Source organism: Herpailurus yagouaroundi, unplaced genomic scaffold, assembly GCF_014898765.1.
Source record: "Herpailurus yagouaroundi ecotype Mexico unplaced genomic scaffold, PumYag 142, whole genome shotgun sequence".
NCBI classification, from domain to species: domain Eukaryota; kingdom Metazoa; phylum Chordata; class Mammalia; order Carnivora; family Felidae; genus Herpailurus; species Herpailurus yagouaroundi.
Window position 1 is genome coordinate 15,972,249 of NW_024412397.1, and position 18,552 is coordinate 15,990,800.

At 39.8% G+C, this 18,552-nt stretch overlaps 1 protein-coding gene across 1 annotated transcript in view; it reads right to left on the reverse strand.

The window, feature by feature from the left end:
• Positions 1-494: 494 nt before the first annotated feature.
• The window catches only part of LOC121032693 (glutamate decarboxylase 1-like), a 34,752-nt gene continuing 16,694 nt past the window's right edge, over positions 495-18,552 (reverse strand). The window contains 7 exon segments of the mRNA XM_040478483.1: positions 495-660; positions 4,241-4,338; positions 5,713-5,820; positions 12,088-12,238; positions 16,884-16,961; positions 17,065-17,137; positions 18,161-18,231. Coding sequence (XP_040334417.1) covers positions 495-660; positions 4,241-4,338; positions 5,713-5,820; positions 12,088-12,238; positions 16,884-16,961; positions 17,065-17,137; positions 18,161-18,231 — 745 coding nt within the window.

An 18,552-nucleotide genomic window follows, 5' to 3' on the forward strand; every position in this document is an offset into this window, starting at 1 on the left:
ATGTTTCATTTTATTTTTTACAGAGACAGAATACTACCACATGATATTGAAAATGACTTCCATTCAGGAAGGCTTTATCCAATTACTTCAAGCATGTAAATATATGCTAAGGTACGGAATGTCCACAATGGAATGTCTTTCTTTACAAGAGGAGGGATTTCTTTTGTCTTTCTTACTTACTAGTGTGCTGTAAACACCCCAAGAGAAGTAGCTGATATTTGACAGATTTTCAATAGTTTTGATTGAACTAATGAAAATACAAATATATCAACAAACTTGAATGTATCTATCTATCTATCTATCTATCTATCTATCAGTCATCTGTGATCTTCAGTGAACCGGCTTCCCTTTCATCATCTTAGTAGCAAAGGATAAAAGAGAATCAAAAGTTCTAAAAGAGAGGATACATTTGTGGTATTCCTTTCTTGTTATCTTCAGCAAAAGATTTTTTTAAAGTTGCTGTTCACACTTGTATTCAAGCTCACACTGAAGTCTCATAAATCCTTTCCAAGCCTTTCAGTGGCATCAATGAGATAGTCAACATCTGCTCGTCTGGTGGCAGGGTTGGAAAAGACCGTTCGAAAAAAATTTACTTTGTCTCCGCATGGCTGGTAGCTTATCATGGCTGTGCCTTTCTCTATGAACCGTCTTTGGAGCAATCTGTGTGTAAATGTAAATATTATTAAAAGGTGGTTTTATAAGTATACGCCCTCCCACATTCTAGATGGCTACATGACTATCATCAGTTCCAAGTAAACTGCAGGCAATTTAAACTATCAGGGATAATTTTTAAGAAGAGGCTTAGCACAGGAAAAAAAAAAAAAAAAAAAAAAACAAAACTCTAACATGTTCTATATTCATATTGTGGTTCTCATTACTCCGTGATTCACAATGACCAAACTCATAAAATGATGTGTGCTAGAATGCATTAAAAAAGGTGGTGTATGGGGCGCCTGGGTGGCGCAGTCGGTTAAGCGTCCGACTTCAGCCAGGTCACGATCTCGCGGTCCGTGAGTTCGAGCCCCGCGTTGGGCTCTGGGCTGATGGCTCAGAGCCTGGAGCCTGTTTCCGATTCTGTGTCTCCCTCTCTCTCTGCCCCTCCCCCGTTCATGCTCTGTCTCTCTCTGTCCCAAAAATAAATAAACGTTGAAAAAAAAATTAAAAAAAAAAAAGGTGGTGTGACATTTTTGCTTACATTTATATGGCAATTCGAATAGAAGTACCTGAGAAAGAGGTGAGATGAAGTAGGAAACGGAAAAATAGTAGCATATTTTGGTATTATGACTTTCATCCTTTGAAGGATTGTACCACGTCTTGAGTCTTTCTGCAAGGTCACTGTTTTGCAGCAAAGCATAGTTTCTTTGTAAATTGCACAGAAACAAATTCTGTCAGTGTCATTGTCTTGTATGGCTCCTCAGACGACAGCATGCGTGTGGCGGTGGACCACATTAATACACTCTTATGTTGTTATTATAGGGCAAAGTAGCACTGACAGTCGGGAAAGTCAGAAGAGGGCATTCTCTAACTACTTAACCTGCCCCTCTGCTAGTAACTTCAGCTTCCGCACACAGTTTACTTTTGAAATGCTACAGATGCCATCCGTGACTTAACCTCCCCATAGTCTAATATACTGGCAGTGCAGAGGCAAACATATATATATATATATATAATCAGACAGTTCGTGTAATGTCCTTCCCTATTTAATATTTCAATCAAGCAAGATGATCATAAAATAATAGATATTAGTGATTGCCTGCAATAATTTAAAGAATCGTCTCATGGTCTCCTCCTTGCCTTCCATCCAGGAACATGTACAGAGCCCTAGGAGGGTCACCTGTCTGCTAAACGAGCTGTGTGTACCTCAGGAGCCCACTTGCAAGTCTGTGTAAATATGTGCCTCACTAGTTCTCGATCGGTAGTAATTGCCCGAGTGGAAGATCACACATATCTAGAAAAGCAAGAATGAAGAGCTTCGCTTTTATTTTTATTTTTTTTATTTTTTAAATTTTTTTTTCAACATTTATTTATTTTTGGGACAGAGAGAGACAGAGCATGAACGGGGGAGGGGCAGAGAGAGAGGGAGACACAGAATCGGAAACAGGCTCCAGGCTCTGAGCCATCAGCCCAGAGCCCGACGCGGGGCTCGAACTCACGGACCGCGAGATCGTGACCTGGCTGAAGTCGGATGCCCAACCGACTGCGCCACCCAGGCGCCCCTGAAGAGCTTCGCTTAATACCTGCCTCAAACTAAAATATTTAAATAAGGGGTATATGAGAAGCAAAAAACAAAACCAAAAAAATATTTAATTTCACTTAGGGCTTACAAGTCCCGTGAGTTCTCTTTTTAAATATTTAATTTTGTGGGGCGCCTGGGTGGCGCAGTCGGTTAAGCGTCCGACTTCAGCCAGGTCACGATCTCGCGGTCCGTGAGTTCGAGCCCCGCGTCGGGCTCTGGGCTGATGGCTCAGAGTCTGGAGCCTGTTTCCGATTCTGTGTCTCCCTCTCTCTCTGCCCCTCCCCTGTTCATGCTCTGTCTCTCTCTGTCCCAAAAATAAATAAACGTTGAAAAAAAAATTTAAATATTTAATTTTGAGAGACAGGGAGCAGGAGAGGGGCAGAGAGAGAAGGAGACAGAGGATCTGAATAGGGTTCCCTGATGACAGCGGAGAGCCTGACGCAGGGTTGAAGCCCATGAACTGTGAGATCATGACCTTAACCAAAGTCAGATGCTTAATTGACAACCCACAAACCCAGGGGAATTTTTTTTTTTTTAAATTTTTTTTCAACGTTTATTTATTTTTGGGACAGAGAGAGACAGAGTATGAACGGGGGAGGGGCAGAGAGAGAGGGAGACACAGAATCGGAAACAGGCTCCAGGCTCTGAGCCATCAGCCCAGAGCCTGACGCGGGGCTCGAACTCACGGACCGCGAGATCGTGACCTGGCTGAAGTCGGACGCTCAACCGACTGCGCCACCCAGGCGCCCCGGGAATTTTGATGATATAAAAAGTTGAAGGTCTTGGGGTGCCTGGGTGGCTCAGTCTATTGAGCACCAGACTTGATTTCAGCTCAGGTCAGGATCTCGTGGTCATGGGACTGAGCCCCACGTTGGGCTCCAAGATGAGCACGGGGCCTGTTTAAGACTCTCTCTCTCTCTCTCTGCATGCCTGGGGGGGCTCAGTCAGTTAAGTGTCCGACTTCAGCTCAGGTCACGATCCCGCGCTTTGTGAGTTCGAGCCCTACGTCGGGCTCTGTGCTGACAGCTCAGAGCTGGAGCCTGCTTCAGATTCCGTGTCTCCCTCCCTCTCTGCCCCACTCCCACTCGTGCTCTGTCTCTTTCTCAAAAATAAATAAACATTAAAGAAAAATCTTTAGAAGATTATCTCTCTCCCTCTCTCTCTGCCCTTCCCCCACTTGCACGTGCTTTCTCTCTGAACAGAAATAAGCATCTTTTTTTTTAAAGTTGAAGCCCTTAAACCCTGATATCAGATAGTGTTCAGTTTATCCTAGGGCACCTCACATTAACCCAGGAGAAGTGGTTGTGATGTTAGTATAACTCAAAATAAAACATGCTTATGTGATGTCTGCTTAAGATGGGTTGAAAACTTACAACAAATATATGTGGTAAGTTACATATAATGGTGATCGTCTTCATTTTAACATATATCATTAAAGTAAAAAACAAAATCCCCCTTGTTATGATATTCGTTTGGATTTGTTTTTTCAGCTATTATCGTTCATCGTTCTCTACTAAAATGTTACATTCTTGCTCAGATGACCTTATGATAAGTATCTCAAATTTTGTAATACTTCTCCAACTACCTCTTCTGTTGCTGTTAGGAATTGTTGTTATTTTTATTCTTGTCTTTTCTCCTACTAAGCTTTCTAGCCAATTTAGGATGGGGATTCTGTCCATTTCGTTTTATACCTCTAACTCCTATTAGAACACCTGACATACATTAACCGGTGAATGGATTAAGCAAAGGGTAGGAAACTCAGCCTGTTGCATATTGAGAACTTAATTAATATTTTTCAATTATATAAATTATGACTGGATTAATTTGAAAAATGGCTGATATGTTGAGATTAAGCTCATCTCTATACAAGTATTAAATCAGTGGCTTGGGACCACATGACCACTTATACTAACCAATCAAACTAAGGATGCAGACACATTATTTAAAAGGCATTATTAAAATTAAAAGCAACACACACACACACACACACACACACACACACACGCATTTACCTTTTGGAGTTCTTGATCTCTTTCAAAACCTTCTGGGATGTGTTTAAGTCTTGGTGGGAAATACCAGAAGCAGACATTGGTGAACTCAGGCTAAACCAAACATAAAGATTTTATAAATATCCTTAAAATTCTACTTAATTCCTTAAGTATTTCAGGGGTATTTTAATGAATTTCATTGTTAATATATTTAAAAATAGTTTTTAAGGGCCCAGTAGACATCAGGCACTAGACAGAGACAACAGAAATCGTCACTGTCCTCACAGAGTGCCCAGTCTCTCTCAGATTCTTGCTCTCTTTCTCAAAAAGCCCTCATACCACAATTCTAGATGATTTTCCTATCTAGTTAGATCATTCTCACCTGGTCTATCAGTTCTCCCAGAGATCTTCAGTCATCTGTTCCATGACCATTCCTCAAAAGATTTTAACTAAACAATGATAGTTCCAGTTTCATATTTGAGAAAGATCCTTTGGGTTGCGATGTGGACAGTGGATTAGAGGAGAGAACAAGTGAAGAGAGAGGAATATTAGATATTAGAATCCTAGACTGTTAGAGTAAGTCAGGAGAGAATGGAGAAGACTTCGCTAAAGCAGTGGCTGTGGGGACAGATAGGAGGCTTTTCGTTTCCAAAATCTTTAACAGATGTACTTAACCTCTGCTAGCCCTTCAAGATGAATTCAAGTTTTCCGGCTTCAATGTCTGGACGCCTTTCACATAGATTAAAAACCTAAGAATACTTGACTTAAATTTAAGCTTATTTTGGAGAGGAAATAAACTATTAGAGGATGTGTAGTATTAAAAACAAACAGACTTCTTTGCTTCCAATTTCCACGTAAGACTGCAAGAGACTCACAGAAATTAAGATCATAGTTTTGTCAGAGGGAGACAATTTTGAAGACAGACCAAGCACGTTTGTTTCTAAACATTTGCTCTTACTCACATGACTTAAAGCCAATGGATGGTTGACTAGGACTTAGAGAGGAAAATGGCCATAATGCTGGCAAAAATCTGTTTTTTCATTAACGTCCCCTTAGTGTCTTGATAACGATCTACCAAAGATTATCATAATTTAAAGTCCACTTTCTCTCATATCATCTATTGTCCAGAAACCCAACTGCGTATTGTAACATACAAGAAAAAAAAGCTAGGAACAATTACATTACTCTTATTCTGTGCCAGAGAAATCAGAAAAGCAATTATAACCAAATAGTTTTCATTGTCCTAAAAATGAAAATATTGAATATAATCACCAGATAAGTCTTTTGGACCCTTGGCTTGTAAGGCATAGAACTTATATGAGAAAGGTTTTAAAACCTAAATGATTTCCATTTAGATAGAACAACATACTTATGATAATTGCTAAGTATACTTTTAAAATGATCTCAGGTAAGATTCAGGTAAGAATACTCAGCAAGCAAAGTATAAATCCATTCAACTATCAAAAACTTTAAAAAAGGCATCTTTACCTCTGCATCAAACACGAGCTTAAAGTTATCTTTTTTCTTTAAAACCTTACAGAAGTATTTTGCAAGTTCCATGTGTCAGTTGATCTGTGCCTCAAAGCCACAGGTTCCCTGTAATTTAAAAAAAATCAAAATAAAGTTTCCATTCATGTAAATCCCTTTAAGTTACATTGAAATTGATTTACATTAATTAAATGTACTTATTTAAATAAATAATGTGATTATCATCTTACTACCAGTAGGTGTCCTCCATTATCGCTTCCTTTTTATTTCCAGATCATCATCCCACTTTGATGCCCTACCGTCCATGAACTTAAGGCCAGTTACTTAGCTTTCTACACTTCAGTTGCCTAGATCTACAAGTGTTCTCTAAATATTTTGACATGTAATTTTCATCTGTCTACTATGTAGAGCAAAATTTTAAAAAATGATATGTAGGGGCGCCTGGGTGGCTCAGTCAGTTAGGCGGCCGACTTCGGCTCAGGTCATGATCCGTGAGTTCGAGCCTCGCATCGGGCTCTGTGCTGACAGCTCAGAGCCTGGAGCCTGTTTCAGATTCTGTGTCTCCCTCTCTCTGCCCCTCCCCCATTCATGCTCTGTCTCTCTCTGTCTCAAAAATAAATAAACGTTAAAAAAAAATTTATTAAAAAAATGATATGTAATGTAATAAGGAATGGGAAAATACTACAAATAAAGCCCTTGGCATACTTACAGGCAGAATGTATTTAAAAATTAACAGGGGCACCTGGGTGGCTCAGTCGGTTAAGCATCTGACTTCGGCTCAGGTCATGATCTCACGTTCGTGAGACAAAGCCCCTCATCTGGCTGTGTGCTGACATTGTGGAGCCTGCTTGGGATCCTCTCTCCCTCTCTCTCTCTGCCCCTCCCCTGCTCATTCTCTCTCTCTCTCTCTTTCTCTCTCTCTTTCTCTCTCTCAGAATAAACAAACTCAAAAAAAGTCAACAGCTGTTGAACTTCTGCTCCATCCCAGGCATGTAGTTTAGTGCTTTATACACTTGTTTTAACTTACTCTTAGAAGAACCCTATATAGTGAGCAGTCGAGGCACAGAAACCTTGCTCAGTCTGTGTCTCCATCCACCTGCTTGCCTGTGGTTACTTCCGCTTGTCTCGTGGCACTAAGCACTATACAGGGGGTGACTCTCCCACTTGTTTTCTTTTTTTTTTTTTTCAATGTTTATTTATTTTTGGGACAGAGAGCGACAGAGCATGAACGGGGGAGGGGCAGAGAGAGAGGGAGACACAGAATCGGAAACAGGCTCCAGGCTCTGAGCCATCAGCCCAGAGCCTGACGCGGGGCTCGAACTCACGGACCGCGAGATCGTGACCTGGCTGAAGTCGGACGCTTAACCGACTGCGCCACCCAGGCGCCCCTCTCCCACTTGTTTTCATCTGAGACCTTATCTCTGAACCTCAGACATATATATTCAACGGCTTATTCAAATCTCCACTGAGATGACTAATGAACATCTCAAAATGACATGTCAACTCCTCATCTTTCTACGCAAATTTGTTCTTCCCAAAGTCTTCCCAGTCTCGATAATATGTCAATTTGGTCTCCCAGTTACTAAGACCCAAAGCATTAAAGCTCTCATATATTTGATCATCCCCTTTTTCTCATACCCCACATCTAATGTTTTGGCAAATTTCATTATGTTTACCTTCAAAATGTAATTAGAATCTAATAAACCTTAACCTACCCAGTGCCGCTCTGCCGGCCTGGTCATTCTCTCCCACATTATTCAAATTGCTTCCTTACTCATCTCTTTGCTTTGGCCCTTACACCTACTGCCCAAGTTGAGTGTATGCATTCACAGTTATTCTAGCGGATTCTCAACACATAAGCCTTTGGAATCAGAGCTGGCTTCATGGGCCTACAACCTGTGCAGTCACCCAGGCCCTACGCTCCAGAAGGGTTTGGTGCTTAATTTCATTCTCCGCCATTGCTGTCCTGAAATTCTTTAACATTTTACCTTGGACTTGTATTTGTAAGTAAAGTAAGTCAAGGGTCCCTAGGAGACAATGGGTCGTGCATGTGAGCTAAGGAGACACATGGAACTTCCGTGTCTGCCATCCCCTTCACACACAGCATTTGCAATGTCCCATGAGCACAGAACCCCACTGGTCCTATGGTATGTGGGAGCTCTGGGACTCTCGATGCAAGTGCAAGGTAAACACAACTGAGTAAATGGGGGTGCTAAGAGCCCCAAGAGGCCACACTTTATGTTGAAACCAAAACTTGCTTCCCGCAGAATTTGTTTCTTTCACTCCTTGTCCTTTTCAATGCCTTCAGTGCCTTTCTCTACAGGAAATATATATGTATATTGTGTGTAATATGTACATATGTATAATATGTATGTTTATATATACACATATATGTACAAAATTTAATTATATGAATATGTAGTTAGAACCAACAACTCTCACAATTTTAAGCAAACATTCATTTGGAAAAGACATTGTTAGCATTTGAAATGTGTAAGAATAGGAATGATTAAGTATCAATGGGCTAATTTCTTGTGATAACCACTTCATCATCTGATATTATGCAAGAGATTTTTCGCGGAGGGCAATTTGGTTCAGGGGGAAGCTATAAACAGTTCAACAGGAGAGAAGAAAAGCTTGCAGAAAAGTTAATAGAAATTATTGATGAAGAATGTTCCTACTTTTCAAAACAATTAAAAATTTTTTAATGTTTATTTTTGAGAGAGAGACAGAGCACAAGCAGAGGAGGGGCAGAGAGAGAGGGAGACAGAATCCGAAGCAAGCTCCAGCCTCCAGCTGTCAGCACAGAGCCCGATGCGGGGCTGGAACTCACGAACCGTGAGATCATGACCTGAGCTGAAGTCGGATGCTTAAGCCACTGAGCCACCCAGGCGCCCCTAAAATTGTTTTTTATGTTTGCTTATTATTTTGGAGAGAGAGAGAGAGAGAGCATGAGCAGGGGAGGGGCAGAGAGACACACACACACAGAATCGGAAGCAGACTCCAGGCTCTGAGCCTGACGCAGGGCGCGAACCCATGAGCCATGAGATCATGACCTGAGCCGAAGTCAGATGCTCAACTGACTGAGTCACCCAGGTGCCCCTCCTACTTTTGATTCTGAAGAAATGGGCCCAGGATCACGGAAGTGGTTGCCATAGTGTTTACTAATCTCCAAGAATTTTCCATTTAGAACTTTTGGTGGCAATCATGCATATTGAATGGACATTAAAAAATATCATGGTATGTGTCCATATTGCAAATGCATCTTTAAGTTCTGTAAAAAAAAATCTGCAAAGACTGAATATTAGAGACAATGGCAGGAGCGCCTGGGTGGCTCAGTTGGTTAAGTATCTGACTTTGGCTCAGGTCATGTCTCACAGTTTGTGAGTTCAAGCCCCACGTTGGGCTCTCTGCTGTCAGCACAGAGCCTGGAGCCTGCTTGGGATTCTGTGTCTCCCTCTCTCTCTCTGCCCCTGCCCTGCTCACACTATGTCTCTGTCTCTCAAAAAGTGAATAAACATTAAACTAATAATAATAATAATAATAATAATAAAAGACAATGGCACTTCTAGTTTAAGTTTGATTGGATTCTGTTAGCCCATGTTCTCCAAAATGCAGACATCATGAAGAGATTAAAGGTGCCAGGATCTGACTAGTGAAAATACCTGTGTGGAAGACAGTAAGAAAATCCAGAAAGGCCACCAGGAGGCCTTGCACTAAGTCAGCTGTCGGAAGAGTCTTGTGCTTCTCAGGAATGGAATGAATGCCTTAGAATCCCTGACATGCTCGGTCACTGGCTGGGAAAAAACTTTGGAAAACAGCCCCAGGGCAGATGTAATTATGAATTTAAGAGAAGCAGATGGGGCTTTTGGACAATTAATCTCCCGATAACATTCTCCTGGCCAAAACACATTGATTTTATGAATCCAAAACCAGTTCAACCCATGTAGAAAATCCATGTAAAAAGAAGCTTTCACATTATATTTGCTTTTGCACATATAGTCAACGTCTGTGGAATCTTGTATTATTATATGATTTTCTTCTTACTTTTATAAATTATCACAGTTTTATGTAATTAATTTTACGTATACAAAATATGAATTTCATTAACTATGGTTCCTCTTTCTGCCATCAGTGAAGTAGCCATTGTGTAATTTGAGCAAAGGAGGACAAAACAGAATTTTTCAGACTTGCAAGTCAACTCGTCCCTTTCAAACCTGCCACGGATATTTCCTGAACTTGATTTCCAGTGTGAGACATGTTTTCCTATTGGAAAAGCATTTCCATTCCAGTGTATACTGAGTTTTATGTAATCATCTGCTCCCATTGAAAGGGTAATAAAAGCTTTCTTATCTCTCCAGGAGTCAAATGCTTTCGTTCTGGGGCTGAATGGGATAGACACTTTCTTTCCAACACGGAAAGAAGATTCCATAACATTCAGGAGTAGATATAAACTCTCTTTCCTTTCCTTTCTCTCTCTCCCTCCCTTCCTCTCTCTCAGAGTGGGTACGCCAGCTCACGTGTACGATTCCAATTGCCTGATTGCAGGATCCCTCTCCTGGGAAATAAATCTCCTTTGCACCTGTAGGGTGATGTGCCATGGCCTCACCATGTTGTCCTGAGGTGGAAACAGGGTGTGGGAACCTGACACTGAGATATTCTCTAAGTAAACAGTTGATCTTCCTCTCACTGGGAAACCTTGTGTTTACAGGAAGGATGAAGTTAATAAATACGGCTATTAAAAATTCATTGGGCACGTCTATTTTATAGAGGGCCAAAGGAGATGGTTCAAGTACACAATTCTCCGATGGTCTGGCTCAATCCAGGCCAAACGAGCTCATCTGTGCCTTTTGAACTGCACGCCTTAGGCCATTTGTGGGTAATAGAACCAGTTAAGTGGGTCACACCAGCTTTTCTTTCAACGAGATAGAGTGAAATAGAAAACATTAGAGGATTTCATATATGAGAAGGTGTTTGTCCGAAACTTGTTTTAATTATGTGTCTGTGAACATGTTATTTGGCCACAACATAAAATGTATTTCTTAGTGTGGATTGTGTTAAAAAGTTTGAATGCCACTTCTTTACTTTATAAAGGAATAGATGAACTATATGATCCTTTGCATAATCCCTTAAGTATATCATTTTTTTAAAGTTGTGATACGTATTGAGCATTTGTGAGTTCAAGAATAGACCTGATAGCAAATATCTACGTGTATATGCCCATTTAAGCTAAGCCACCATATTTGCTGTGACTGACAGCTAAGCTATGGCAGAAGTGGCAACCTCTTACAGAGTTCAGGAAGTTCATGAAAATATTTATATAAATAAAATCTTTACCGAATCAGATTGAGGGATATTTGGATTATCGGTGCCTGGGAGATCGACACAAAATTTGGAGCTTTGTGTTTGTTAAAATTTGACCTTGGAATATTTTTTAAAGCAAGTTTAACAAAATTTCCAAATTGGCTATTTAAAAATCTTCAGGAAAAGAACTTACAGAATGCATATCTTTGAATAATAAAAATTATCGGTGAAACTCCCAAGACAAACTAATGACCGAGTGTCTCCCCGAGTTACTGGTAATCTTGAGTCAGAGTGTTGACTAGACGTCAGGTCATTGCCGGGTGACTTGTACAAAAAGTGGTGTCTCTGGTTTTGTGGTAGTATATTTCTGACCGAAAACCAAAACCAAAACCAAAACAAAACCTTCAAATTAAGTAGAAGGGTTTGGTAAGATATTATAGATGATGGTAGTTCACGTCAAAGCTTTCACCTACACAGAGCCCAGTGTCCATCTTTCTATGGGGCACTGGGACTGGAATGATAGAAATAGCTTCTAAGAGCATGCCAATTATTTAAATTAAAGCTTATAAACAAAGGGCAGGAGAAAGGCACAGAACATGTCCTGATGTTGTTATCATCTTTAGAGAGACTATCTGCTGACCTTGACTATAAGGTAGATTGTACGCCTGTGTGATAAATAAGGGTTCACCTCTAAGAATCTATATTGACTTCAAGTTTACTTGACTATTAACACTTCCAATTAGTAGAGGGGGAAAAATAAAGTTTGTTTTTTTTTTAAGTTGTGGACAAGTTTATATTCCTGATAGATTTTTATTCCCATGGTTTAGTAGAGCGTATAATAATGATGGAACATACCAAATTTTTTTCCACCCCCATTAGAATTTATACCTGAGAAGCCAAGCTTGTCATCTGCAGTTAGAAATATAGCGCTTTTCTTGAGAGATGTGTGGAAAAATATAAAACTTTGGAAAAGACACCCAAATAGAACTCTAAAAAAAAAAAAAAAAAGGAATAGTCTATACTCTTCATCCAAATGAACAGGACCTAATACAAGGTATGACAAACTCCTACCTTTGCTTTCCACATCAGCCATAGCTTAAAGACATCAACATGTCGGCCACACTGAATAGTTTTATCCCCAGTGTCAAAGTCAACATTGTAGAGTTTATCTGACTGGAAAAGATAAGCAGCGTGCATCTCGTTGCATGCTTCCAGAAGACCCGAAAAAAGGAATAATATGTCGACACGTAGGTTATATACCTCTCAGTAAGAAACCACCATTGTTTATTTCAATTACATGCACTCTGTGTTACCTTCGTTTTTTTTAATTTTATTTTTTAAATTGTATTAAGTTTTTGTGTCTTGACTCCAGTATACTTAACATACAGTGTTCTATTGGTTTCAGGTATAGAAGACAGTGACCCAACAATTCTATACGTTACTCAGTGTGTGCACTTTTAAATAGGATTTTGTTTATTTTATATTAAACAAATATGTTACTGTTCTAGGATTTTGGTATATCCTATTGTTCTTTGGGTTTATCTGGAACAACAAGTGGTATAATTGGATTAATACAAAATTTATCCATTTTTCTTGAACTTTTCTCAAAGGCCTCGATGTTTTGCTCTTTTGAGATTATTTCCTATTATTACGTCTTAATGAGAATTGAGGGCCTCGTTCACTTGAACGAAACTATCCCATGAATCAGCCGATAGGTGCCAGTCAGCACACTGCCCTGTTAGTCTCGGTAGGTAGAGAATAAAGTAATCCACTCACTTAATTTTGTGCTTCTCACATAAAAGATGTTGAAAATGTTCCTCTTCAGTGTTGAAGGATGGAGACACATTTGCTTCGGATGGTTAAAAAGTAATCACTAGAGCAAAGAAATGTTTCCCGTCACCCAGCAAAGAGAGGCTTTTCTCAAAGGGTGTGTGTTGTAACAGCATAAGCGAGGCTAAATCTGTGTGCACTGACAGGGGACCGTTTAAAGGCACATCAAGCGTAACTTTTGTGCAAGAAGCAAATAACAATAGATTTATTATGTGTTTGTTACATACTGGGCACTTCACAAATATCACATCATTTGAGCCTCACAGAAAACTCATAGCATGGGTCCTATTGTTGTATCAATTTTATAGATTGAGGAAACTGATACTTTAACATATTAAGCAATTTTTAAGGTCATATATCCAAATAGTGATGAATCTGGGATCTGACAAAAGGGCAATTTCTCTGGAAGTTGGTGGAAACCCAACTTCAAAGGAGAAATCTCACACTTTTTTTGTTTTCTGGTTTTTTTTCCTTAGAATAGGCTTGTGGATCTAGGGAAAGGAGCACAATGTGATGGTAAAAATTGAAGTATTTGGGGGAAAAGGAATAGAAATGATACCTTAAAAAAGAGTACATAGTGTTTTTATATCTTAAGTGTCCTATTTACACATGTAAATATTTTCTCTCTAGTCTACTTCAAACTCCCCTTTCAATGTTATGTTTGGCAAGAGTTGGAAACTATTTAAAATACTTTATAGATTTAGGGGCGCCTGGGTGGCTCAGTCGGTTGAGCGTCCGACTTCAGCTCAGGTCATGATCTCGCAGTCCATGAGTTCGAGCCCCTCGTTGGGCTCTGGGCTGGTGGCTCAGAGCCTGGAGCCTGCTTCCGATTCTGTGTCTCCCTCTCTCTGTCCCTCCCCCGTTCATGCTCTGTCTCTCTCTGTCTCAAAAAAAAAAAAAAAAGTTAAAAAAATACTTTATAGATTTATATGAACAATATGGGAAAAAATATTTAAAAAACTTTAAAACCATATAATCAATATTTAAGTTTTATCTATTCTGATATGACGATTAAGCTATAGTTAGTCATATTTACCTACAATCTGACACGCGCTGCCGGGTCAGTGGGTGTGAGGTAAGCAAGGGTGAAAATCCTCTACCCCGCTGACTTTACAATCTGGGTTGCATGAGGTTGGGTGGGGTAAGGGCAGAGTTAGGTACTAAACACAATGGGGCATATGTGAATGTGAAGTTGTACCCAGGATAAATGCTATGGAGGAGTTTCAGGGTGTTATGAGAGAATATTCTAATATTCTAATATTCTAAGGATCAAGGATTTCACTTAGTCTGAAGGTCGAGGAAGTGAAGTCTTCTGGGTAAAAGTCATTTTTGAGTTCAGTAAGAGCCAAACAAGAAAGATGTTGGGGGAGGGTGTGGGAGACATAAGCAGAACCAGACCCTGATAGACAGAAGGAAAAACTCATGCCAAGGTCATATGTGAGAAGCTGCATGGCTGCATGACTCCTTCTTGGAAGTAAGGGCAAGTCAAATGATCTCAAGGGCAAAGAGCAGAGGAAAGCAGAAGGTGAATGGGAGAGCAGAGAAGGGTATGTACCACCCAGGCCTTGGGGATCACGTCAGGGATTTTAATCCCATCCAAAAAGCAATGAGAAGCCACTGAATGGGTTTCAATTTTGCACCGTGAAAATGTCCTTATGAATGAAAGAGACTGACATGATTAGCACTTCATTTCAAAACAAATGGCATTGCCTTCCCCTTCAACAATGAAGTAAAAGATATTGGAAATTAGTTTTAATTGTATTTTATGTACAATTACAGCAAAATATATATACTTATAGTAAGTATATGGTCTGTAGGTGCCTTTTCAGCATCAGAAAATGTATTCATTAATATTGAATATACTTGGTTTACACTGCTCACTAAGGCATGAGTCAAAATGGCGTTATGTACAACCTGAGACACTCAAATGGTTTAAAAGATAAAAATCAAATGTCCCTCTTATTTTATTTTATTTTATTTATTTATATTTTTTTTATTTTTTTTTTTAAATTTTTTTTTTCAACGTTTATTTATTTTTGGGACAGAGAGAGACAGAGCATGAACGGGCGAGGGGCAGAGAGAGAGGGAGACACAGAATCGGAAACAGGCTCCAGGCTCTGAGCCATCAGCCCAGAGCCCAACGCGGGGCTCGAACTCACGGACCGCGAGATCGTGACCTGGCTGAAGTCGGACGCTTAACCGACTGCGCCACCCAGGCGCCCCTGTCCCTCTTATTTTAAAGCTACACTAAAATAGGCTTATTTTCCAGCAATGACCTTAAAAACAGTAAGTTTGGGGGTAGTTTGAGTAGTTTGGGGGTTCTGCTCTACCTCTAGCGACCATCTATCTATCTTCAGGAAAAGGCAAAAAAGAAGTATAAAACAAGAAAACAACAACTTGACTTCTCTGAGGAACACACAACATGTAATAATAGAATAAAATGGATTATTTCAACATACTCACTATGGGTGGAGAAATCGGGGAAGACTGAAAAATATTGGTATTTGAGTCCTAAACATAAAGGTATCAGAAATCTGAACGTTGAAAACACACCTGTTAGCAGTAGGAAGGGGGAGCAAACTCAGACACTTCTTAAAGAAGACATATGCAAGGCAAACTAGAATTTCCGGGTACTGGACACTCAGGAGTGGACAGGAAGGAGTAGCCTGTTAATCTGCAGGCTTCAAACATGGGTGAGCTGCCATTTTATTGATGGGATATTGAAGGAATATTGCTGCCATGTGGCCAGCTGAACAGAATCTAAAGCAGAGCTAAAAGTTCCCGTCTGCGTTGCTGAGAACCTTCTAGACTAGGAGACAGTAAAGATTCTCTCCGAAGAGATAAAGTGGGCGCTGAGTACTCAAGGGTGAGTGAGTTTCTTAAATTCCACATATGAGTGAAATTTGTCTTTCTCTGACTGACTTCTTTGCTTAGCATAATACTCTCTAGTTCCGTCTCTGTCGTTGCAAATAGCAAGATTTCATCCTTTTTTATGCTTGAGAGAGAGGCAAACCAAGAAACAGACTTAACTATAGAGAAAACCTGACGGTTACCAGAGAGGAAGTTGGGGGGAGGGATGGGTTAAATAGGTGATGGGAGGGACAAATAGGTGATGGGCCACATTTGTGATAAGCACCGGCTGTTGTATGAAGTGTTGAATCACTATATTGCACACTAATTGAAACTAATATTACACTGTATGTTAACTCACTGGAATTTAAATACTTTGGAAAAACAAATAAAAATAAATTAAAAAAAAATAAAAAGTGAGGCGTGCTAGTGAAGGCGGTTTGTAATAGGAACACAGACACTTTTTTTGTTTTTTAATCCAAACTCTTTGAATTGCTTGTGAGTCAGGGAGAAAGAAAACAAAGTTATAAATGAAACTACATAAAATGCATTTGCATTTCTGACAACTACATGGAGACAAGGATTCCCAGGTTGAATTTTATAATTGTATCTCTCCTTGGAGGAGATCATGGGCTTATCTCTTTGTGTAGCCTTGCATTTACTATTGATGGAGATAAAATGCAAAAACATATAAGCAGAAAATCATGTCATGCAACCCATAAATTTGTGCTTTCTATGCTGAAAATATATTGCAGTTATTCATCGTTCTCTACATTTAAAATGAGCCATATTTCTGGCCCTATAATCCGAGATGCCAAATGGGCCCGTGGGCCAAATTTGATCCTTAAGAGATATTTTGTTTGTTCATGGCATTTTTAATAAGTGGGGCATGAATGATCAAGTCCTCTGTAGACCTCATCACTGTCCATTGTGTCGGCCCAGATCTTATCCACACACTGGGTTACCACCTGTGTTTACAACTCTTTGGTTTTGTGGCACCTCCATTACCCGGTGGCTGATACTTAAAGATTAAGGGGGAAGGATCCGTTTTCTTTAGTAGGGCAAATTGTGCTGCACTGTGTTAATTCGGTGAGGCCATAATTATTTTGGTTTTAAACATTCACAGCGAAGCTAGTCATTACCAAGATATCCATGATGGCTCTACTTAAAAATAGAAAGCATTTACTTTTTCCCGGATCAGGATAGCAGAGCACTGAAGGGGGACGCCCGTGAGTTTATGTGGATTCCAGGTCGCAGAGTTGGCCCTAGGTGATAAAACAGCTCCAATTAGTGCTTAGAATCTAATGAAAGAGAACAGAATCCTGCAAATGTTATTTTGATTTTCACAAAAAATGGCGCGGGTCTCACCTTTCAATGCCACTGAGTTTATGGGAGCGGTTTCTGGACAACAGCAATCCACCCCCCCCCCCCCCCAAGCTGCCTACAGATACAAAGGATATGTGTTCTTATATGAATTATTTCTTTTTAAATAGCATCAGTGGCTTTTTCCCATGTTAAATTTATTTCAAACGTTGATGAAGCTCTAATTGCTATGTTAGATAATTATAAACTTGGCTATCATTATGTTACTTATAAGAACAATGCACTTTAAAATTTCCTCTTATGAATTATCATTTGTCTATTCGTGACATAGTAAAGTTTTAGGTTTCTAATGAGTTCCAACACCTTCTGTATAATTTCCAGAGACAGATAAAGAAAAGTTGGCATCAAATTTGGCAAGACCACAGAAAAATGAACAAATCTACCATACCGTGTCACTTTAAATTTGTCCATCTCTTATCAAAGCCAAAGAACGGTTTGCCCCAAATCATTGAACGAAGTTAATAGCATCAAAAATTGTGATTTCCTTAGGATGCCTAGGTGGGTCAGTTGTTTAAGAATCCAATTCTTGATTTTTGCTCAGGTCATGATCTCACAGTTGATGAGTTGGAGCCCTGTGTCAGGTTCTTTGCTGACAGTGGGGAGCCTGCTTGGGATTCTCTGTCTCCCTCTCTCTCTCTCTGCCCCTCCCCCACTTGTTCTCTCAAAAATAAATAAATAAGTAAACTTTTAAAGAATTGTGATTTCCTTAGTAGGTATTAATTTAAAAATGTTTATTTAGAGTAATGGGCTAAACCTTCTTTTGATTTAAAGTCAGCTTTAGGGGTGCCTGGGTGGCTCACTCGGTTGAGCAACTGACTTCGTCTCAGGTCATGATCTCACAGTTCGTGAGTTCGAGCCCCATGTCGGGCTCTGTGCTGACAGCTCAGAGCCTAGAGCCGACCTCAGATTCTGTGTCTCTCCCTCTCTCTACCCCTCCCCTGCTCACGCTCTGTGTCTCTCTGTCTGTCAATCATAAATAAACGTTAAAAACAAATTTTTAGTCAGGTTTAACTATTTCTTCAAAATGATGTTTTAAATTGTAGGTTGAATATTGATAGAGGTCTGGACTCTTTTCAAACACTTGATACATTTGTGGTCTTTTTCTTAGCTTGTAATATATTTTTCTTTAACTCAGCTGGAATCATCTTTCCCCTTAAAAATACAAATATATGTCGATTTATTATCAGCAAATGAACCAATTCTACCAACAAGAAGAATAAATGATATGCAAGGCTAAAATAATTAGTTTTTAGTGAGGTATTTATATGTGAGTAAACAGATATTCGGTAAATGTTTAGTCCCAAAAAACCAATGTTAAATATCACGTTGAATTCAAGAATGCTTGGCGTGTCACCTGGGTGACTCAGTTGGTTGGGCATCCGACTTCAGCTCATGTCATGATCTCATGCTTGTGGGTTCAAGCCCCACATCAGGCTCTCTGCTGTTAGCACAGGGCCTGATTTGTATCCTCTG